Genomic DNA, 23949 nt, shown 5'->3' on the forward strand with positions numbered 1-23949 from the left:
TAAATACTTTTTTATTTTTATGAAACACCAGATGACAAAAAGCACGTGTGTTACCTTTTTATTTATTTTATTTTTTAAATTGTATTTATTTGGACGCGGTTAATTATTTTTCATGTATTATATTCTAAGATATATTCTTTATTAATGTATTCTTATTTATTTATTATCATGCAGTTACATTTATTAGCCATGTCATTTAACATATAATTATTATATATGAGTACTTTGATGCAACATTTCTCAACATTCCTTTTTTTTCTTTGTGATTATTCTGACTGGGACTAGAACCACAGAAGCAGGCAGTGTCTTATGATTTAATGTTATATTTAGTAAATCCATCATTTTGTACATTTGTCTTTAGTAATACATATTTTAATTTCCATTTTGCCCTCAGATTAAAACAGGGGAGCTGCAAAGACAATTCAATTATGGCCCTGGATACAAATGAACCAGAGGCAGGATGTGTTGCTGAGAGGTTTTCAGAGTTCCTAAGATTGTCATCAAACATCCAACCACAATGTAATGTGATAAGCTACTAATATTCAAGGAAAAGTTATCAGCCATAAATCATAACATTTGTCAAGCCTATAGTGTAATTACACTGTAACCAGACAGAGACTTTTATGTTCTCCCACTTCCTCATTACAGAAAAGTTGGCTCGGTAACCAGCAGGACTTTTAACCAAACCAAAGCTTTGATGCAGAATAATCCATTAAATGCTCATTAGACAGAAACATTTAATTTATGAATAATGCATTTGCCCGGTGGCAAACCCAGACCACCCTGCATCATGTCATGTAATAGTGGCCAATTTTACTATTTCAAATAGCCCAAATTAGCCAGAACAACTTCTATCACTAGTGTAACTCTCTGGACTCATTGTTTCCAGACACTTGACCAAAAACTGCCTTTGAATCCCACATAGCGTGCACAGACTATAGTCTGAATAGCTGCTGCGCAAAGTACAATTGGCGGAGTGAATTCAAAACCGTGAGAAACAATAAGATGCCAGAATGGCTCCGTGCAAACATTAAAATGATCTGACTAATTGCAGGCTTTTGGGAGGTTTTGTTTCGCAGGTTTTGATCCATCAAGCTCATATTTTTGGGGAAATTATTCGCATAAAAACTAGGTGCATTATATTTAAAGCATTTTCACTGTCTAAAATGTGGAAATGTTACTCTTGCAAGCTGTATGCATGCTGCATTTGATGAACATTCCCATTATAAAGACCCATAATGTGCATTATTGTTCAAATTATCACTCTATTTGCTCACTAGCTCCCATGTCTCTCTTCCTCAGAAACGACTGTAAATCAGACGAGGAAGACTTCGCCAAGGGACTAAATTCAAGGCGTGTGCGCGCGTGTATGTGTGTGTGCGTGAGCGCGCACGTGTTTATATCAATGCGCCACGCTCCAGTGCGCTCTCTGAAGGGGATAAGTGGGAGTGGGAGAAGAGAGCGGCGACAGTACGGAGGAAGATTCAGTCGGATAAGTAAGTCGTCACCAAGAAACGAGAGGGCATCTTTACCGAGGTCCACTGCACCTGCTGCAACTCGCTGCCGCACGGCACAAACATCCTCCTCCATGACCAGCGGGTGAGTCCAACACTATTAACGACTGCTTCTATGTTTTCTACACATACACAGCATTTCTCTCAAATGTTGTTTGTTTGTTTGTTTTTTTTTTACCAGGAAGAGGCATTTTCAGAGTCAGCTCATTCGGTTCTGATGCTGCGCGCTAAACTAACACTTAAAGGGATAAAACCTCAAAAGATCAAATACTTTTTATTGACAAGAAGAAGAAAGAATCATTAGTCACGTTACTTACGTGCGTTAATGTTATTGATAAATTAGAAATGAAGCATATTGAAGTTATCCTGCGCACAGAGGAGGCAGTTGGGCTCCGCGGCAGATGGGGAGACAAAAGGAGAAACCGAGTGAAAAACTGAGACAAAGGACGTTAGAAATCATTTTGCCTTGACACCGGCTGCGCCTGCTTCACAATTTGGACGTTTAATTTTAGCAGAGAGGGAAAAAAACAACATTAAATACTGGTGTATTAATTAATTTCCCCAAAATGGCACGCAAGACAATCAAGAGTGGGTTAGGAGAATCTGAATCCAAACCGGCTGCAGCATGTCAGACCACTACAGCATACATTTTATTTCATTCAGCCCAGTTTTTCCTCTATATTCTGTTTAACTCAAATAAAGCTGAAGACGTGTATTAGTTGTTACAGCTCTCATGAGTTTTGTTTAATTCTATTAGAGAGGAAGTTAGGCCTCGTGATTTTATCTTAATCTCGAAATATGTCATACCAAACATATCGTTTACTTGCTCTTTAATAATAACCGTTGTATTTTATTACAGTCTAACGATGGATCACACTTTCCTGCCTCGGTCCATCTGGACCGGTGACGGCAAATTCCTCCAGCATCCAGCGGATCTCTACACCAGTGTGGCCGTTACGCGCAGCATCCCTGCAGGCACGTGCTTTGGTCCGTGTGTTCTCCAAAATACTTTCTACGACACGATCGCCTTCATAGCGCAGAAATCTTGCGACAAGAGAGCAAAATCCTATGTGTTCAGGGTGAGTTTTACAGCTGAAAAGATTTTCTTAGTTATTGTCAGTTGCCTGGTGAACTCAAGACCATTTTTAAATTTTGACTGAATTCACAGATTTGATGTCCCATTTTCTTTATTTTATAAACTTACATTGTCATTGTGTCCATCTGCATTTTTTGTTTTCTTATGTGGCTGTTGTCTTGGGTATAATATCAAATGGACTAACATTTAAAAACGTGGATTGAATAATTCAAACTATTTCCATCTGCTGATTTTTAATTTAACTTTTGATTAGTGCTAGGAATCCCAAACTTATAGGAAATATAGAAATTAAAATGTTACAGCTCTTTTAAAATGTCAATAATTCCTGTCAACAGGTGGACCCGGAGGTCATGCGTAATTCTGCGCTGGTGCTGTCCTGGCTGCGGCTCGTGCAAGCTGCGCGCAACAGAGAGGAGCAGAACACAGAGGCCTTTCTGAAGGCGGGTCAGCTGTATGTGCGGACCATCCGGAATATACAGCAGGAGGAAGAGCTGCTGGTGTGGTACGACCAGGAACTGTCTCATCTACTGGGCTTCACCGACATGATGAGAGGATCAAGTGAAGGTGAAGCAGAATACTGACACAATGTGCAGCACCATGAGCATGCTGAAATATGCATGAAAAATAATCTGTGTTTTAATGCAGAATGCACCATAATGTTTGAGATGGATTAAATTAATATCCAAAAAATTAAATTAATTTTCATTATATATTTCTATTTATCTGTTCATAGTCACAATGTGTGACTTTTTTGTGTGTGCTTCTTTCAGAGTTCAAATGTGGAAGATGTAACCAGATTTTCAAGTATGAGTATCCTTTCCTGGCTCACTGCCGTTTCCTGTGTACTCAAGTGAAGACTGACACCTGGAGCCGCGAGATTTACGAGCACAAGCATGTGGAAATTAAGAGGCAACACCGAGTGACAGATTTTCACAACATCGCGAGAGATTTGGAGCACAAAAAATCTGGCAAAGACGAAGACGCAGAGATTTCGCCGAAGAGAAGGAAACACGAGGAACCTCTTTTTCCCAAAGGAAGGAAAACAGTTCTGTTGGAGAAAACAAACATTTCAAATGACGACAATATCACACTGATTAAGGGCTACGAGCAGGCAGCAGGAGACGCGTCCTCCTCCGAGGGAAAACTGAAAGCTGATAAGGTCAAACAGGATAATTTGGGATGTAAAAATGATGCTTTTACGCACAACAGAGAGCTGGACGCGCGGTCGGGGACAGGTGAGAGCTCTAGTGTGTACTCAAGCAGCAGCAGCGCGTTCTCTCTGGTCCTGTCCAACAACCAGGGTGAGCAGAAAAGCGCTTTCTGCAAACCGAGTAAAAGAACTTCCCCTATTGACCCCCAGGCGCATCTGAGCAGCGCTTCAACAGCCCCCTCTAGCCGCCTAGAGGAGATGACTGACGCCTTCACCTCCAGGACTGTTATGGGATACAACAATCTGATGGCATCCAACATCCTGAGCGGTGACTTGCAGACTGTCCCCTCCCCGGTTGCGTTGAACAATGCTTTCCATTACGCACCGGAGCAGTGGTCGAGGAACATTGGCGTCCAGCTGCAGTCCACATCTTCTCTCACCATCCTCCCACCCACTTTCACCTCTTTCGGCGTGTCGGTGCAGAACTGGTGCGCCAAATGCAACCTGTCCTTCCGCATGACATCTGACCTCGTTTTCCACATGCGATCCCACCACAAGAAGGAGTTCGCTGCGGAGTCGCACGTGAGGAGGAGGAGAGAGGAGAAACTCACCTGTCCGATCTGCCACGAATACTTTCGTGAGCGGCACCACCTGTCCAGACACATGACCTCTCATAACTGAAAGAAAGGACTCAAAAACTTTATTTATTTCCTTAATAATGCTCATATTTAACAGGTTTAGACTCCGGATTTGGTGTAAATCAGTGAATGTAGGTAGAAAATGTAAAGAAAAAAGCAAAACGTGGCTGTCACAGTCTGTCCACTAGATGACGATAGAGGTATGTGTAAACTGATCTCTCGTGCGCGCGCGCGCGTGTGTGCGTGTGTGTGTTAGGTTGATGGTTATTTTTGTGCCTTATGGGACTCAGGAGGGTAGAAGGACGGAGAGAGATGTGGAGGACAGCTCATGATTGTCACAAATATCTCGACGTTTATTTATCAGCTTTTCTCTGCTCTGGTTTGTACATGAGATGTGGCCGAGTGTGTTTGCACATTCGCTTTGAAATCTAAAATTATGGAAATGAAACTGACGCGTCGAGTGTTTTGTTCCATCATGTTGGGTGTCAGTTTTGTCCGCTCCAACAGGCGGCGACTGAGACCAACTTTTCTCTTTCATCCTCTGTAGAGTACTCAATATAAAGACCACATATCAAAAATGTTTGCTGTGTTATTGGACTGTCTTGAGCGATACAAGGATTGTGTACTTCGATTTAATTCAGAATACTTTATTTGCCGTAGGGAGACAATTTGTGGGGGAAAAAAAGGTATAAATAGATGGGAGAAAATTAACATAATTTTGTTGTCACCCTGCTGTCATGCACTGCGTTACAATACAAGACAAAACTGTTGTTTAACCCTTTGAAATCTGAGAAAACTGGCTTGATTGCTTAAAAAAAAAAAAAAAAACAAAATAAAACAAAACAAAACACGGGAAGAAGGCAAGGAGCGACTTGGAGAAGAATCTACTAAAAAAATCATACACTAACTTTTATCTTTTAAAACAAATAGTTTCTTTTTACAGTGTATACATATTTCATTTTACATTACAGAACAACTGATAAACCTCATAATAATAATTGTGTCAAACGAGAGACTTGGATGAATTTTGAGCAGATCATTTCCTGTGAATACTACATCAAAGATGAGTTTTGCCAATTTTTTTTAGGAATGTTTTATATGAGTCTTTGTACTATATATTGTGTAAACAAACAAAAATCAATCATACATATTTAATATGCATCTTTTCTGAGGCCTTTTTTATTTATTTATTCTTTTTACAAATTCAGTGTTGTCTTCTCCCATTGTTCTCATAGCCAGGGGCGTAACTCCAAATTCTCTATATGCATAGGCAGTCTTTGTGGGTCCCCCACCGTCCCCTCTCTTGATCCATGTCTCTTTTACACACATTTTTATTTTATTTTATCACAAAGTCACTTTGCTCTCTTTTCCTTTCTCTACTTCTTTTCTGTTTTGAAACAGATTTTACTTTCTTGGAGAAGACATGACAATGTAGAGTGGTGCTGTGGCTGCATAGGCAGCCACTCACTTGACTTAAGCTGCGTTTAGAGATTATATGGGCGGATAAGCTATTTTTGTACCTTCAGGGGTGAGAGGGGCCTCAGAGAGCGTTCACTATTTTTCATACAAAGTTCAGTCCTTAAATTGATTTAGTCAACCAGTTTCAATTTAGTTACGACACTAAATACTTAGATTAGAAAATGCAAAGAGAACCAGATTTTCCAGGCTTTTTGATGACCCCCCCAACTAATCGGCTCCCTGAGTAATCAGTCCCACTTTCCCCTGCGATGCCCCTGTTTGTAACTTTTTGGTTTTCTCAACTGCGTCCTTTTTAATGTGGGACAAGGCCGTTCAGCAGAGAGGGAAGGCTTTGTGACTATAGCTTGTATTAAGGTCTTCACTGTACCCTTGTCCTGTGAGATTTTTTGTAAGTTTATAGAGTATATATAGAGAGTATAGTTATAATCTAAATATTTAAAAAAATTCACATAAATGAATGAAATGATTAGATACAGGTCTACTGTATTTAATTTTTTTTAAATCCCGCAGACGCCTGTGAAGCTTTGGGGATCCCCAGTGGGGTCAGGACCCCCAGGTTGGGATTTAAAAGATGTATCAATACGAAATCTGCATGTCATTTTGAGATGCTTCACCCAACATTTCAGCATGCTACGTGAAGAAAAAGGGCTGAAAACAGTCTGAGGTTGATTTCCAGGCTGCCACTCAAAAATCAAATCAATTTCTCATCATTATCATTTGCTTACAGACCTGAATGGAGTCCACATAAGCCTTTGAATTTGTGATTTTAATGTTTCTCCGCCAAATAGTGAGCAGCTTAGACTTACGTCCCATTCAGGTCAGGCTGCCGACAGATGGACATAAATAGCCGTCTCTGTTGCAGGTAAATGAGGCGGCAAGACGGCATGAAGTTCATGGGAAAGTCAAGCCTCGACCCTATTCAGTCAGTCTGTAACGTAAGCACGGATGTAAACCCGCCCACACCGCTGATATCTACTCTTATTTGTGTAACAGAGTTTATCCTCCAGTTTCTTCATACTAAAAACTGATTATGTGTTATTGCTGGGACCGAAACTGACTAAAGACATGAAAAACACCCCAAACTTGGCTATGAGAGTAAATACACTGCAACATGTTCAAACTTTTTAACTGAGTTTTAAAACCAAAATTTTCATTAATCCAAATAATCTTTGATTCCATTCTAACGATGGACATCTTGGCCGAATAAAAGTTCTAAAAGTTATTTGGAAACTGGTAAAGGTAGATTTTTTCCCCGTTTCTAAAGGAAAAATAAGATATTGAAGTAAAATGCCCAGTGGCCTGCATGATTAAATGGGTGATTAAGAGGCACAGTGTCACTCTATTAAATCTACATCCTAATGAACACAACTATTAGTTCTCTGAGCTCAGTAACCATGTGAGGAAAGAGCCATTTCAGCCCAGACACAGAAAATCCTCTGTTGTCTAATAATGGCTGTATTGCTCTCCTTTAATTGAACAGTCATCATGTGGAAAAACAAATATTGTTCTTGGTTCCCCGCTTGCCTCGTTTGGTTTTGGCTTTTAGGCGTATTGGGCTCTGAACACGAGCCTAGACTGCTGCGGTTTTCTCGGCTGGAATTGACCATTGTAAGTACTCTCCTGTGACTGTGATTGCGGTTGACATGGGGTTCACTTTGTAATAGCAGACTGTGGGTCCGCACTGTAAAATGGATCAGTCAGGAAATGAGGAAAAAAATGAACCTGGATGTGTTCATTACAATTGGGCCCGCTTGCTCTGAAGCTAAAACATCTATTAATGTAAACATGATTTATAATAACTGTAATTATAGTCATGATTATAATTCAAGCGTAGGTTAGACCCCATAAAGTGTGCGCTCGTAAAAAGGTTTGTCGTTGCTGAACATTTCCACTTTCTTAAAATGGAGAAAATGGAATAGATTTGGTATGTCAGACATTTCTGTTTTCCTTTGTCTGTCATCTCCTCAGGTAGGCCTGTGGATTGGAGATAATGGTGCTTGATACTGCTTATCATTATCATATGTTGCAGTAAAACAGCAGCACATTTGTCACTGACTGCTCAACTTTTTATAAGCTAAAATAATACACTGTCCCTCTTTTATTTTGCAATTACAGGTTTAATAAATCAAGAATTCACCCAGCTTTCATTTCTTGTTGTCCTATGACATTGAATCAGAGGTGTAGGTACAGACAGTGCAGACATGCCGTTTAGGGGCCCGTGACACAAGTGGGCCCCACTTGGTGAAGAGTCGGCCTCTGGTGGACATGTGATGACCCTGCTGTAAAAAAAGAACTTGAGCAGCCTTAGGTATGTTTTTGCATAGATTTTGATGGTTTAGTCAGTCATAGTAGCTTGTGATGGTAATTTTAGATGGTTTATCCATTGAAGTTCCTGTTAAAAGTTAAACTAAGTCAATATCCTTGAGTATGGAGAAACAACAGTGTCATGAGGGGGAAGTATAAAAAGCAAAGGACATATATCATCTAAGTCTTTGGTCATGTGTTTTGCATAAAGAAAAACGTGCCCAGATTGATAGGTTGGCCACACCAGCATTTTAAACCATCAAAGACCAGCAAGAACTGGGTCAGGACCATCTAAGATAATCTTCAACCACTTTAAATCAGTTACCAGCATAAACTGAAATATAGCTGTTTTTAGCTGCAGTAGTGAGGTGAGAGAGTGCAGTTGTCTTTGGGGTCATTCTGAAATCTTTTGCCATCAAAATATGTTTTTTATACCTATGTAAACAAGTTCTATTGGCCCTAAACTCCAAATGAAGGGAAAAATGTGTGGCGATGGATTGGACTGAAGTTAGACTAAAGGTGTAACACAGAATTGAATGACAATTTATACAATATGCTTTATGTAACAGTCAAACCAGGCGGGATCAGAATGATCCCAGCGGACAAAAGGTGGATGAAAATCAGGAAAACATCTGACAGCATTTTTAAAGAGGGTTTACATTTAACATATAAACCCTTTAAATAATAGGCTCATTCTACAACTATGAATAAACTATTGAAAACTAACAATTGGATTAATATTTTATTTTTTCTTGGGAATTTTGACATATAAACACATGCAGTGATTATTGCTGGGTAATATCTGTATGTTGTGCTCTCTATTTGATCTTTTTTTTTTTTTTTTAACAAACTGTCGCCATCCCAGAGCCCTCAGTGTGTGTCAAGATAAATGTGGCAGGTAGACTAACTTTATCAGCAAGCTAATTTTTAAATCGTCAATTTGTAAATTGTTTCAGTCTGATATTCACAGCTGGCTGTCATTAAAAAATATAATGGATAATAATGGATAATATAGTGTAGGAGCCATGTTTAATGGTCGTTTAAGTGTAATATCCCATCTAGCCACTAGGGGGCTATTTTAGCAGCGTTTTGAGTTGATCCCAGTAAGCACAGGTGCTGCTGATAAAGGGAAGCGAGTAGTTTTCAACCGTGTGCGGATGTTTTTATTCGGCTGCATTTATTTTAAAAACTATGATGGTTATGAAACTTATTGGAAGTGATGTGGACATGCCGGACACTTGGTGAGGAAATATATGATATAAACGGAGAAATTGTTTCTCGGAGCACACGACAAAACAACTGAAACATATTAGCAGCCAGTAGCTTCAGTCACCTTAAATACAGTCATTTACTTACTTAGATATAAGTTATGACAACGTGGAGGCAAATATTGCAGACACTGTTTATATTGTGATCATTTTCGCTAAACATCACATTCATACGTGTAAGCTGAAAGTTCGCACTATCGCTGTCATTGTATTTATAAATAACTTTACCATTAAAGTCGCTCAAACGTATGAAAAAATGGATTGTTAAGCCAAAAAACTGTATACATGTATATCCAAATGCTTGCTCTTTTAATATCTCCCACCTTGCTCTTTTGTGCCCCTGATTTGCTTTCCTGATTGTTTCTCCTTGTTGTTTTTGTCGCCTTTTTGTTGTTTTTTTTGTAGCATAATTTCCACCACTACTGCTAATCTCCATCTTTCGTATTTGTTCATGTGTTCTCTGACTTGCTCTGTTTTTTAAAAACCCCAAACCTTAGGAGCAAGATAGACAGCTTTGGTTAGGCTATTGGGTTTGATGTACAATTTTAAGAAAAGGCATACATATATTGTGTTGGCTCAGTTATGAGCTACTAGCAAATTATGTCTCAACCAGGTGGATAGCCTGCCTGTGATTTAGTATTGTAAGCTAATTTATAGATTAGTAGATGCTGGCTATTTGCAGCAGTAGATAACCATTATATTGACATATTTTTGGTTGCAGGCCAAACCAGCCAGAGACCGAGTCAGAACCATTCAAATAGGTGAGTACAAGTGCTTTTTCAAGGGGATTTGGGGTATCTGGTGGGCCGCTGTGCCCCTGTTTAAAAGGTTGTTATTATTTCAGGGTCAGGTTGCCGCAGAGCACCTGTTTCATTGTGTGTGTGTACTTTTTTGTGTAAAATGCGTTGGCCAGTTTTTGGGACATGGTGTTGTTTGTTGATAAGTATTGCAGCTCTCCTTTCTGTTATTTACTGTAATCTCTTGCCTCTATGTCGAGGATCAGTGCAGTTGTCGTGAGTTGTGAGGCTATTGCACTAAAAATGCCTGAAATGATCCACAGTCATTTAAGCAGGAAATTGACTTCTCTGCTCTCAGCTGCTTGTTGTGACGTTGCAGAACTTTGGCTGTCACATCTCTATTCATGCTTCTGCTAACTTACTCTTTGACCTCTGTACTCTGCAAATACAATAGCCGAGTTTACGTACTCATATCCCACTGTAAAATCCAGCACATGGTTGGTACTTTATATATACGCCTAATTGTGTGTCCATATATAAGTGTGTGCATGTGTGCTTTGTAAATAAGGGCCCGTCATAATAGCCTGCACTGGGGCATGTTATTAATAACTTAAAACACTGATCCAATTGGATTTCATGTGGCTTTTTTAACACTGATCAACAGAAAAGACCATTAAGATTCATTATCTTAGAATGGGCATTTATATTCACATGGTGGACAGGTCGACATCTACAGAGACTGGTATGTTGTGCTGCCATGTTTCTTCAGTAGCCCAGAATAGACAAATCAAACACTGACTGTAGATAAAAGTATTTTCATTTTGCGTCCACCACCATAGTTGGCAGCCTCTCCATGACAAGCTGAACAGCATCAGAAAAACACTGATTTCTAATGGGAATGGGAATGGCTTTATTCTGTATTTCTAATGGTTTAAATCACCTGGTCCGTTTATTTTGTAAAATAAGGGACCTCTGTTGGTAATTTGGCTTCCAGTAAAAACCTCCTGAACAATGCAATCTACAATCCTCACTGCTAGATGCCACGTAACCCCCCTAAATCTTACACACTGTTCTTTTTTAAAAAAACAAAAAACAAAAACCCAGCAAAACCATCCCTCTCTAGTGCAGCAAGTTGGTTTCTGAGGCAACATAATTAGTTCATCCAAATCTTGTTGAGTCACTGCCTGTCATATTCACAGAGAGCTGTTTTCACTTTGACATTAAAGGGTCTTCTTCTGTTGGTCAGTGTCAGTAAAGCCACATTAAACAGCCTTTAGTTCTTTGCTGTGAGACAGTAACACACTTCAAAAGAGCATGAATGTTTTTTATAGTCTGTATATCTAACGGACTAAGTGATGCAGGCAGGAGCTGTGGCACAGTTTGTTTTTAGAGATGATAACAGGTGACTCCACGCACAACTGTGAGCCGAAAGACTTATAGCACTATTCTCAATTGCATTAAACAAATTTTTTGTTCCTTTGCCCTCAAAGTGGTTACTAAATGTCTTTGAGACAAGATCACTGTCCAGTCTTGAACTTCAGAGCACTCGGTTGCTGCAAACAGATGTGGTGCTCTCTGCCAGCTCTTTCAGGGCTCAAGGCAGAACAACCGCAGAGTAACGAGTTAATAAAAGGCTCCCTCTGTCATTTCACTGTCAGTTTGACACGCTGTTTAAGCACCACATGGGCCACCTCCTTCCGCTTATGAATAAAAGTGACAAGCAGTTGCGTTAAAGTGGTTGAGATCATCTGTCTGCAAACATCTGTTTAAAAAAAGGCTGCTGAGGAGAACATCCTGCGACTGGAAGTGCTCTGCTTTTGAATGGAAGGTCAGAAAAGGGGAAGCGCACCGTTTTTGAAGTTCAAGTGGCTGACGTCCTAATAGGTGCGTGCCTGCTTCCTCCATCAAGCATTAATCCACGGCAGCTGCATCAGCCACATTATTTGTTGGACAACAGACGGCTGAGCCTTTGGTGTGGGGTAATAATGGGTTCAAGGGGCTTCGGGGGAATGTTGGCTATCTTTGAGTGGAACCTTCCTGCTTTTGTAAGAAGCTATTTTGGAACAGCGGTGCCCTTTTAGGTTTGTTTTGACACCGAAATCCCCCCAAGAATCAAACGCAGTAATGACCAAGAATAACACAAAGTGTATGAAACAATAATATTCCAGCAAGAGCTTTGGATTAAATTACTTTTTTATTCTAATTTATAGAAGTCTACCTTTTTCATAATTTAAACAATACACATGTACAAAACACAATCTCATCTAAAATATAGTAATACATAACCTAGTAACCATGACAAATTATTTTTAACCAAGTTTCACATTCAAAATAGAAAAATATTTCTGGTTTCATTATAACATTCTTGGAGTGTTATGAGGGAGTTGACGGGTGTAAATGAACTCCAGATGTTCTCTACAATCTGTTGGATATTTCCTTTTGAAGATATACAGAGCAAGAATGTACAATAACCTTCTATTATTGGAGCAAATTAACCTTGCATGTATGTACAATGTGGCGTATGATTTGTTCCAAAGTAAAAACAGCTGTATGTAAAAATGAAGAAATATGTTTCATAATCTCTGTCATCTGTGTGTGACCGTGTAAGCTGCCCGATGACACGTCGATAAAGTCTTTTGTTTGTAGTCTTTGTATCCAAAGAAAACAAGAATGCACTGTGAGCGGTTTGAAGAGCAAGTACATTCTGAGATAAAAGAAAAAAAAAAACTCCTGTCCATGAAATCCTCAATATTATCTCAAACACAGAATCAAAACAGCGGGGCTTCTTAGGCATGTGGAGCCCTGACTTTACATGTGTGCCTCCGCTCCTCTTGCTAAAGCAGACGCCAGACAATGTGTCTCTTCAAGTCTGCTGCCGCAGGACAGAAGAGATGGAAGTGATTTCTCTACAGCCTATGTTCCTCGAGGAATAACGACGGCCAAAGTGACTTTGTTTCTCAGTATCGAGAAACCACTTAACAAACAGAGGTATGGTTCTGTCTCCATTAGTTTTCTCTCTCCACATCCGTCCTGTTTCGTCCTCTATGACCTGCAGGTCCCTTCCTATCTGCAGGAGCAGGATTGGACGGACATGTTGGGGTAAACCTTGAGAACTGGGTTCCTGGATTCATCCTGGTAGAGCACAGCCAGAGGACTCATCTTTTCTGGGACGCAGCAGGGCTCGGGGACTCCGGGGATGATCCCCACGGCACGGACTATGCTCTGGATGGTGGCGTGATTAGACGGCCGCGTCACCTGGGAGTGTTTGATTGTAAGGGAGAGGGAGAAAATCAGTAAAAGAACAACACAATAGTTACTCAATATATAGCACTGTGCAAAAATCTTCGGCCACCTTAAACTTTGTTATTTTAGCAGGGTTATAAGGCATATTTATTTCTCAGTAGTCTCTTTACTAAAATACAACCAGAGTATACAAGAAATATGTATACAGTATTAAAAATGCAAATATTTCACAATAAAGCAATTTCAACAGGCAAAAGTTGCAAGTATTTAGTGTGACCTCTCTCTCCACTTAACATGTCTTGAACTCTCTTGGGTAGACAATATGAGATTTACAGTACTGAGCTTCTGATATACCAGAGGATTATTTAAGAAAACTTGAAGATTGTCTGACCAAGAGAATTCAAGAGGAGCAACGTGTAAAGGAAGGTCACACTAAATATTGACTTCAGTACGAAGAAGCTATTTTGTTCTGATGTTTTGGGTGTTTTAATGCAATGTACATGCTCTCTGTACTCTTTTTTTTGGTATGTTAATAAAGAGACTGAGAAGTCTCTATCTGTGGTGGCCAAACATTTACGCACAGTGCTGCATCTCTACAATGTAATTTTGGACTCAGATGAGTGATTTCGGTGTTTGTGCTCTTACCTTTGGCATGGGGAATCCACATGTGCCGGCGCAGTAGTATGCATCAAAGGCCTTGGGTGCTATGACCCACTCACTCCAGCCAATGTCTGCAAAATCCACTCTGAGGTTCCTCCTGGAGCAGCCTCTGTGCTGGGTGTCGCCCCACTGCCTCCTTCTGGCCTTACGCATAGTTTGTTCATCAAAATTTAGAACAGGTGACTGAGAGTTAGAGCTCCCCTTGTGCTTTTTACCCTCATTTTTCCGCTCATGCTTTCGTGCGTCGCTGGCAGTCGGGGTGTCTTTAAGTTTTTTCTCGGTTGAGTCATCAGTTTTGAGCCTCTGCGATGATCTCACTGCTTCTTTGAGAACCTGAGGTTCTCCTTTATCCTGCGCTCCTCTACCTTGCTCCACTCCATCCTCCTGGTGGCTCTTTCTCTTTTTTTCCTTCCTCCCTGGTTTCGGTTTGAGTGCCAGATACCAAGTGCTCTCCCAGAGGTCATCCTTCCTATAGCCATCAGGCCTGTAGTCAGCCTCAGGCAGCTCATTGTTCTCAATGGGGTCAGAGAGCAGAGTTGCTTCCCTTCTCTCGCGTCCTTTCCAATCTGGAGACGAGTTCACTCTGTGAGAGGAATGCGAGTTCTCTCCTCCCTCGCTGAACGGGTCGTATCTCTGAAGGCTTGCAGCCACGCTGTTGGGCTCTGCCAACGCTTGGTCATTAGCGTACAGTAACAGGTAGGGCATGCTGCCACCAGACTGCGCCCCTTCTAGTTTCCTCTGATGCCCAAAGTCCAGCTCCACTGAAACAAGGAGATGACCCTTGTCCCATGCCTCCTTTATGACCTGGGTCACATCTTTCATCTGCCACACCCCTCTCCTGTGGGGGTGGAAGGTCACATTGCCTAGAAGTGACCCGATTGACCCAGATCTGACCTCTGACCCGGAGGAGACAGAGCGAAGGAGCAGGCTGATGGACGGAGAAGGGTGGACAGCCGAAGAACGACAGGATGAGCTTTTGAAGCGTTTACAGAACCAGGGTTTCTGATGAGGGCGCCGATCGAGCAGGAAGTGGAATGTGGCAGAGAGGATGACCTCTGAGTCCTGGAGGGTTGTAAGGTTTAATCGGTACACCGTCCTGTGGTCAGAAGAGTCTGCAAAAACAATCAATCAGTCAGTGGCAGTCAGTCAGGTGAACGACCTAAAATGAAACCTTTTTTTTAAAAAAAAAAATCTTTTAATAATTTTCTTTTGAAAAAAATGTGTTCTTAAAGATTTTCCACTGATTTGTGACATAAAAATGAATCTCCACAAAAACATTTTGGCAGTTTTGTAGCTCACAGGTGTTTCTTTTTTATTGTTTCAAAAAAGGATAAATTAGCCATAATTTGATTTTTATATTTAACAGTTTCTTCAGCTGTTGCTTTTTTACTGATGGGCTGAAATATTTGCCATAATTAGATGGTGGAAATGTTTGAAGATGTAGACACTTGTAACCAGAAATTGAACTTATTTGAATTTACACATTTTCACTGTTATTTAACATTAATTTAAGGAGAAGGAATGACTGAAAAAGGAACAAATATTCACATAATAAAGATAATAAAGGAGAAAGGGAATTAAATTGCACTTAAACAGGGTTCCTTCAAAATTTCTAAATTTGTCAAGGACCCATAATAAAGTTTTTTTCTTGCCTCACTTACCTGGTGTTTACCAAACATATCAGATTCAAACTCTTCAAAACATTATATCAGCTAGCTGTCGTACATGGAAGGCGAGACAAAACACTGGGAGAAAATGACGAAACATGGTGGAAGACGAAACGTCACACATATTAAAGCAATGTTAGGCTGAAATTAGTTTGAAAGGGAAAAGGTTATCTAAGGAAAATTGTTGTAACAATTCCATTAACCACAACAAAATCCCATGAATTTTTCAGAACTTTCAGTGATTTTGACTAATTCCATGACTTTTCAAGGCCTGGAAAATATGATTGTCAATTTCCATGACTGTTTTAGGTTTTCCATGACCGTGGGAATCCTGCTAAAAGCACTCATGCTTCAGTTTTAAGTCTTACGAAGTGGATTTTTACTTGTTCTGTGTTACAAGAGTGAGCTGTGTGGCTGGTGTGCGGCTGCATGCCTTGGTAGGATTTCCGAAGGTGCCCTCAAGAGGAACCAGACTCAGGGGATCGGGCTGGCAGGGGTGGGGGTGGGTGGGTTAGTAGAGAGCTACATATTCATGATGAACATTAACTTCAACAGCAGAGTTATTGTTCATTGTACAAGAGTTCAGCGGAAGTATGGACTGACTCAAGAGATATACATTACCCCGGATTCAGCCTGCATATGGAAATGCTTACCTCAGTTTCTCTTAAAGCTTTCCCTTAAGCCTAATACAGCCGGCACTGTCTGCCCAGACACCAAGACATAATCAACTGTTTTAACAGATCTTACATTGTTGTGAAAACTCTCTTACATCTCTCCTTGGATTACACTCAGCCTCTGCAGTAAAAATACACACGTGTTATGATATGCCATCTGAGAACTATGTGGGATATAAATGCCTGTGAGTTGTGTTTATAAAAACAGCATCAGACAGAGAGGAACGACTGTGCGTTAAGCCCTTTGACTCCAGGACGCCGAGTCACAAATGTCCTGTAGCCACAAGAAGCCACGACAATGACCCTCTGCAGCAGCTAACGGCGCTGAGGTTTCACTGTTTTGAGGCTGCATGCATTCTTGCGCACACTGCGCGTCCGTCTGCGGTAATTGACCAGAATGGGCACAGCTGTTGCCACAAACACAGTGTGCCCACAGCGTCCCAAAATCATTTAAATACATTCTCAGACTGTTCCAAAACAATCCTACCTATTTAGAGCGTCTGGCGGAGCAACGCAGCCCCACTGAGCACTTTTAATAACCATCCATGGAGAGGATCAGGGGAGCTTTCTGACTCCTCCTGACATTTATTGTTTGCCTTTTTGCCTCGGATTACTGGTGCACTAATGGAACAGGCTTTTTTTGGTGTCACAATGAAAGCTAAATTGTTGCATTTTGAAGGATGCGATAACTACCGACTGCGCACTGAAGGCAGGTAAATCAATGTCTTCACACACCTTGACTGGCTCTGAAACTCCTGACAGTGTTCCCCTCCCTGAGGCGATTTTCCCTGTTGTATTTCTCGTACAGTTTGGACATGTGCTGGGAGACCATGTCCTGATCCAAGTCATCTGAGAACGGGTCCAACGACGGCTTCTGGAGGAAGCTGCTGTCCTGCGCGCTCCCCGAGACCCCTCTCGTGATCTTTACTGACGCAGCACCCAGGAAACAGTTTAACATCAGCAGGAACAGGTGCGAGAAAATCATACGTAGATCTGCCATTTAAGGGCTGAAATAAAATCCAAGAGGTGCAGAAAAATGTTGATCCAAGGTGGACTTTAAAGGCGCGCCAAAAACAACCCGGCTGTGCGTAAAAATGTTCCACCTCTCCTCTCACTTTTCCGCGCCGCGCTCGGTGAGCCGTCTCCGCTTCAGACTACGTGGATGCTGAATGGGTTAGTCCGGGCAACAGTTGGAGCTGCTACTTTTACACTTGCGTCTGTGTGACCGCCAGAGGCTTGAGGGGGTTATACTGGAGCGGTGAGAGGTGCTGACGTATACTCCTGTCAGCCAACGAGGTCTCTGCTGCAGCGCGCACAGCTAGAAGTGGAGGTCATGATGCTGACCCCCCCCTCTTTCACTCCTTTTGATGATGATGATGTTGATGTTGATGATGTCTTCCTTATGTTGTTTTGCATCGGTGGAGTAATAACTTTGATGCAATGGCTTTGGCAGAGTGTTTCAGTGCATTTGTTTAGAATTGGTCAGACAAAGCCACTGCTGAAACTCAATAAACTGGGCTTTTTTCTTTGCTGGCAAAGTAATTCCACCTCACAATTTCCAGATCACCACATTATTTCCAGTAACCACTTTTGACATGCTTTCAGTCACACATAATTAGCATAGAAACACCTACAATAATAGTCTGACCAACCACCCAAGGGCTATTGTTAGCAACAGTGATCCACATTTTGTACAGCGTGTGTGTGTTTCTGTGTGTGTGTGTGTGTGTGTGTGTATGTGTGTGCGAGAGAGAGATTTTTTTTTTTGTAGTGAAAAGCTGTGGTGTAGCTATGAGATGAGACTTTTCTGAGGGACTTACTGTGATTTTATTTGTGGCAAACAGAGCATGACCGGATTGCCGGTTTTAAACTTTTTGATTTTTTCCTCTTGTGTATGTATTTTTGTATGTGCATATACATGGAAGTTGTTTCCAGTGTGTGTCTCTGGTGTCTGGAGCTCTGTACCAACAATGCTTGTTTTGTGGAAGTGGTGGTCTCCAGCAGAGAGGCTGTAACTAGCTGGGCCTCTCAGGTCACTCTCTGCCACCACGCATACACACACGCACACACACACACACACACACACACACACACACACACACACATACACATACACACACACGCACCAACACACACACACACACACACACACACACACACACACACACACACACACACACACACACGCGCATGCACGAGCACACATACAGAGCTACATAGTACTTTTCTGGCCCCCAAGGGCCCCACAGGATACTCCTTTTCACTATGTTCCACACCAGCGACAGGTCTTAAATCTGATTCTGGAGATGTGTTTAAAAGTGTGTGTGTGTGTGTGAGTGGCATGCTCTATGGTTTTGTCACAGCACACAAGCACATGAATGCTTTGCTTTTTCCCATACAAAGTTGAAAGACAAAATATGATTAATTGTTGTGGTTACTTGTTTGGATATTGGTTTCCACTCGGTTTGAGAAACACTGTGAGAATTCAGATTCAGGCATTTGGGAATGACCACTCTCTGAAACAACCCCCCCCCCTTTTGGGGTACACAAACAGATATTGAAAGATATACTGCTGTTTATTTGGAAGTAATAAAATTTGAAACCAAACAATAATTGCCCATCAGTGAGCTGAAGTTCTCTGTTATTAACAAGCCATTAAAAAAACCTTGTCAACATGGGAGTATCTCTTTGTGGCTCTGTAAAGTAACACATTTTGCATTTTACACAGAACGAGTAGTTCGAGTCATCTATTGAACAAAATGTAGGAGTTTGTACTGAAATACTTCAACAGTTTGAACAGACCCAAGTACGTGTGAGCAGGGAGAAAGGGAGAGAGTTAAAGTGATATCTGAGACCGGGGCATTAGGGTCATAATAAATAGTCCTGGGGAGGAGACATCCCAACACAAGTTCAAGCCTGAGGATGACAACGTGAAATGGTTTTGACCTCTAACCCTAAATATGTAGGGCAGTGTGAGATTAATGTTGGGCATTATCTACAATAATGCTCCTTTTTCCATCACAACTGTGAGGACAGCGGCATCACTGTGACTAGATCTAATAAGATAAAAAAAAACCCCAGCAGGACAGAGAAACTGCTGATAAATGCTTCTCGAGAGATCTCAACCAGGCGCACAATCTGAGGTTAAGGTTACATGTGTAATTTCTGACCAAATCACAGGAAATGTTGGCATTGTACATTTCTGCAAACCATGCATATGTTAAATTTATATGTTATTATGTTGTGTTGAAACATTCATTTCTTTAGTTTTCATTAAGTCTGTGATTAATGATGGTTATGTTTAGGAACAAAAAAACACTTATTAAGAAAAGAGCATGTTTGTGCTTGAAACATCCGTGTTCAGTAGGACAAATATCGCTGGAAATACGAACAAGATTCACTAAAAATGCTTTTGTTTGGTTGCAAAAATCGCTTCTGGAAATAGAGTGATGCTCACTAAAAAAACACCCATGTTTGGGGGCACAAACGTGGCCGGACATCGCCACGACTCACTAAAAAAATGCCAGTATTTGGTGGCAAATCAACCACTAGCAAAATAGCCGCTCAATTGGTCACTAAAATTATGTACTCAAATCTACTCTAAAAAATGCTAAAATATTTGGTGGAAAATCAGCTGCTGGAATTACAGTGATGGCTTACTCAATAACACCCAAGTTCAGTGGCACAAACACCACTGGAAACATGGCCACGACTTGGCAATGACTTGCTAAAGAGCACCGCTCTGTGACACAATTGCCACTGGAAAACATGGCCATGATTCACTGAAAACACTCACGTTCAGAGGCACAATTGCTGCTGGAGACTCAGCAGTGGCTTGCTAAAAAACACCCAAGGTCAGTGGCCCAATTGCTGCAGAAAAACACGGCCACAACTCACTAAAATAACGATGTTTGGTGGCAAAAAACATTTTCTTCTGGGGACTGTCTGTGTGTGAAGTGACAGGTCACGCCGCACAAAAATTGGATTTTGCTTATGTTGTTATTGGATCTTCAAAGCCACACGTGGAAGCAGTCAGGCTCACGCTGAGATCACAATCCCACATGTTTTGATTTTGATGAATACGGCCACATCAGACGTATAACAGACACTTTCAGGCCAAGTGCGGACATGCAGCAGTGTGATCTTTAGAGTGAGAAATCACATTAAAGGGACAGCCACCATGATATACACCAACGAGCAGAAGGAGACGTGAAACAGAAGTTACCAGCTGGATACAATGTGGACTGTTGAATTACTGATATAGTAATGATGTGAGTAGCTACTGCCCATTGATCCCTGCAGCAGCACTGCCCAGTGAAGCCTGCTGTATCTGACTACTCAGGCTGTGTTATAGTTTGTTCAACATGGAGGTCCCCCCGTAGGGCCATCCAAAGCAAACAGGAGTTGTGTTCTGCTCTCTGTGGGGGTATGGAGGAGCGTGAGGAATTAACATGCCTGTGTATGAGTGTGTGTGTCTGCGTGTGGTGCTAGGAACCCATGGTTGGTTCTGGAAATGCTCCTAGTTTAACACCTTTGCTTGGTATTGGGTGAGACTTTCTGGTTCCAGGGCTCTGCAGTGGGGGTCTGATAGATGTTTTTGTGTGGGCACAGGGGATTTGGTATGGCTCAGTTATAGGCCAGTTGTCCTCCTGTGACTGATGCTGTCATGGTTTGTCCAAAAAGAACAGTGCTTGTGCTCGTATGGGGGACGGACTAACTGGCAATGTCTTGTGCTCATAAAAATAAAGAGGGGGTAGTCTGAGCCAAATGTTCTAATGGTGTGTATCCTCCAGGATGTTTACAGCTGCTATAAGTGACTTGCCTGTGTATCTCAGGAATATTTTACGGGTAGACAAAACAACAGGTCACACTCTAACGTACAAGAGGTCACTCAGGATTGTAGGGACTTAGGCGGAAAGCGCCAACGTCAGTTTAAAGGCTGTTTTAAGACCTTTAAGATCCTGTTTAGCAGATGAAAACATCCAGGAGAAAACTGCTGCCACATCTAAATCACTGCATTGTTTTATTTTTCTCTTTCCTGGATGCATTTCCCAAAGAGCCAGGTTACCCAAATTAAGGAAAAAAAAGAAACAAACACAAAACATGGGAAATATTCACTTTTTTGGTGGAAGTTAGACAAGAAAATCGATACCACTTTCATATCTGTATGCCAAATATTAAGTTAAAGCTTGCATGGCAGTAAGCTTAGCTTAGCATAAAGACTGGGAGCAAGTAGGAACACCTAGCCTAGTGCTGTCTCAACTGAAAAAAGATCTGGCTATTAGTACTTCTAATTTTTAATAACGAACAGCTTATTTCTTTCATAACAGCACATTTGCTAGACGAAAATGTTGGTATTGTACATCTTTGCAAACAACAGATATGTTAAATTTGTATGTTTCATAGCCTACATCAACGTTTCTAAAGTGGTAGTTCTGATGTATGTAGATAAGCTGACTTTTTTCCAGTAGGATGCGTAGGGCACGGTAGATGGCATGACATCGGCAGCATTTCCAGTGGCAATTGTTGCACCAAAACTGGGTATTTCAAGCAAAAACACAAGCTCCCCCGCCCCAAAACCAGGTGGTTTTTATGCTTTAACATTGTGTTACCCGTAGTGTTGTTAACATAAAGAAACAGAAAGTTTCAACATATCTTCTACATGTAAATATTGTATATCTATGGTTTATAGAAATGCACAACACCATAATTTATTCTGGTGATTGGGTTGCATAAAAACAAAAGGTTGTGGTTATGGTCACAAGTTAACTACTACTGGCTCTATCCTCATATTTAGCAAACAGATATGAGAGTGGTATTGATCCTTTCATAATGTTGGAAAGGAAACAACATTTTCAAAAGTGTCAAACTACTTCAACTCTAGTGGTAGACATGCAAATAGTTCTGCTTTAATTGTCCAGGTTTTGTGACCTGGAAATTTCACAATTTGCAGTTTCTACTTCCCACTCAATAGAACTGAATTGAAAGGAATTTTGTTTGTTGTGCTCACAGCATTGAAAGATTACACTTAATAAATCAATAGCAACATCTCCTTCCAGAAACAGACCCCCAATTTCTGGAGACACTTCAGTGTTGAATTTTACCACCACAATCATCACAAACAAAATTCCATTGTACTGGGGTGGAAGCAGAAATCTTGGTGACAGCAAATAAAACCAAAACTATTTGCATGGTTGGAGACCACTAGTTGTCCTAGTCGCTTTTGGGAGATTTGGATGAACTAATCCTTTAATGTTTATTTGTGGAAAAGAATGTCCTGCTTCAGCAGTGAAACGCAGACTTCCTTCACCTGGAGATTCATGTTTTTTGGCCAGATTCAGACAGTGTGACCTTACAAGGAGACACAGGTTATAAAAGACCAGGAATCCCGCCGTGTCAGTGTCATCCACTCTGCTTCATAGGAAGGTGTGTGAGTGTGAGAAAGAGCAGGAGCGCGTTTTTGTGTGTGTGTCTGTGTGTGTGTGACTATGGAGACTATAGTTATGCTAGGGGGTGTAACTCTGTGACCCATTCACATGGTTAATAAAACATTCATAGAAGCAGAGGAATGTTATGGTTTTTGTGTGAGTGTGCATGCATGTGCAGGCAAACACATATGTGTATGTGCATGCATGCATGCATAGTGTGTGTGTGTGTGTGTGTGTGTGTGTGTGTGTGTGTGTGTGTGTGTCCTTGTGTCTGTGATGTTGGGCCTCCTGCAGTGACCCCACGGAGTGCACCATTCTGTCTGCAAACAAAGGGCCGGCTGTTCCCCCCCCCCCTTCACCCGCGGACTGCTCCAACACTGCCGACCATTCGCCGCCGAACTAACCAAATATTTCTCTTCCTGCTCTGAATTTGTCTCAATAAATAGTTTTGTGTTTTGGGGTTTTCTTTCTCTTCTGGCTCTTTGCCTTTGATAGACGACTCCTGAACACACACAGGTGGTAATCTCAGATGACAGACCGATCTTTTAAACCTGACGCTAAAAACTGGAAGACAGACTTCTCACAACTCTCACCTCATGTGACATCCTAACTCTTGTACGGAAAATACATCCCACAGTGCACCGAGAGTATTATTTCACGCTTAATTGACATCTGACTGATTCATTTTTGGTTCACTTCTGTCCTCGCAGCCCGTGGCGAGGTACAGAGAGACACATTGTGCTTAAGATCTCACTGACTGACTGAGTATTTTCTCTGAGCGTGGCTCAAACCTCTTGACAGGAGGGCTGATCGGTGATTAAGGAAAATAAATGGAATATGTGTGTCCGTGTGCGTTTCAACCACTTGCAGGATTGATGTCCTTCCCCAGGTCTGACATACAGGCTTTGTTCTGTGTCTCTCCCTCTCTCAATGAGCACGTTATTCACCGGCAGAAACGTCAATGTCTTACTATGTACCTCGACTAATAGCTAATACCTTATTATTTTTTGTGGTTCATGTCCTGTGCCAACTATAATGACTTTTTCTTTCTAATACCATAAAAACATTTGTTGTCAGTTCATTTCATTTTC

General features: G+C 41.3%; 2 protein-coding genes across 2 annotated transcripts; one reads left to right on the plus strand and one right to left on the minus strand.

Annotated features, from left to right (window-relative positions):
• The first annotated feature begins 1561 nt into the window (after positions 1–1561).
• prdm8 (PR domain containing 8) lies at positions 1562–4958 on the plus strand. Its single transcript, XM_042502816.1, has 4 exons — positions 1562–1599; positions 2374–2593; positions 2946–3174; positions 3381–4958. The coding sequence occupies exons 1-4, from the start codon at positions 1589–1591 to the stop codon at positions 4439–4441; spliced, it is 1521 nt and encodes a 506-aa protein (XP_042358750.1). The 5' UTR covers positions 1562–1588; the 3' UTR covers positions 4442–4958.
• Positions 4959–12410: 7452 nt separating this feature from the next.
• gdf10a (growth differentiation factor 10a) lies at positions 12411–17756 on the minus strand. Its single transcript, XM_042502310.1, has 3 exons — positions 17166–17756; positions 14075–15201; positions 12411–13441 (listed from the first exon to the last, which is right to left on the minus strand). The coding sequence occupies exons 1-3, from the start codon at positions 17428–17430 to the stop codon at positions 13250–13252; spliced, it is 1584 nt and encodes a 527-aa protein (XP_042358244.1). The 5' UTR covers positions 17431–17756; the 3' UTR covers positions 12411–13249.
• Positions 17757–23949: the final 6193 nt, after the last annotated feature.

The sequence above is a fragment of the Plectropomus leopardus genome, chromosome 15 (assembly GCF_008729295.1).
Source record: "Plectropomus leopardus isolate mb chromosome 15, YSFRI_Pleo_2.0, whole genome shotgun sequence".
Taxonomy (NCBI): domain Eukaryota; kingdom Metazoa; phylum Chordata; class Actinopteri; order Perciformes; family Serranidae; genus Plectropomus; species Plectropomus leopardus.

What these genes read in the sequence shown, in the direction of transcription:
- prdm8 (XM_042502816.1), top strand. An exon ending in CAAAATCCTATGTGTTCAGG is followed by an intron (nt 2,594 to 2,945) that starts GTGAGTTTTACA and finishes TCCTGTCAACAG; the next exon opens with GTGGACCCGGAGGTCATGCG. An exon ending in GATGAGAGGATCAAGTGAAG is followed by an intron (nt 3,175 to 3,380) that starts GTGAAGCAGAAT and finishes TGCTTCTTTCAG; the next exon opens with AGTTCAAATGTGGAAGATGT.
- gdf10a (XM_042502310.1), bottom strand. Translation starts at nt 17,430, where the DNA reads ATGGCAGATCTACGTATGATTTTCTCGCACCTGTTCCTGCTGATGTTA. An exon ending in GAGTTTCAGAGCCAGTCAAG is followed by an intron (nt 15,202 to 17,165) that starts GTGTGTGAAGAC and finishes TTGTTTTTGCAG; the next exon opens with ACTCTTCTGACCACAGGACG. An exon ending in GTGGATTCCCCATGCCAAAG is followed by an intron (nt 13,442 to 14,074) that starts GTAAGAGCACAA and finishes AAACACTCCCAG; the next exon opens with GTGACGCGGCCGTCTAATCA.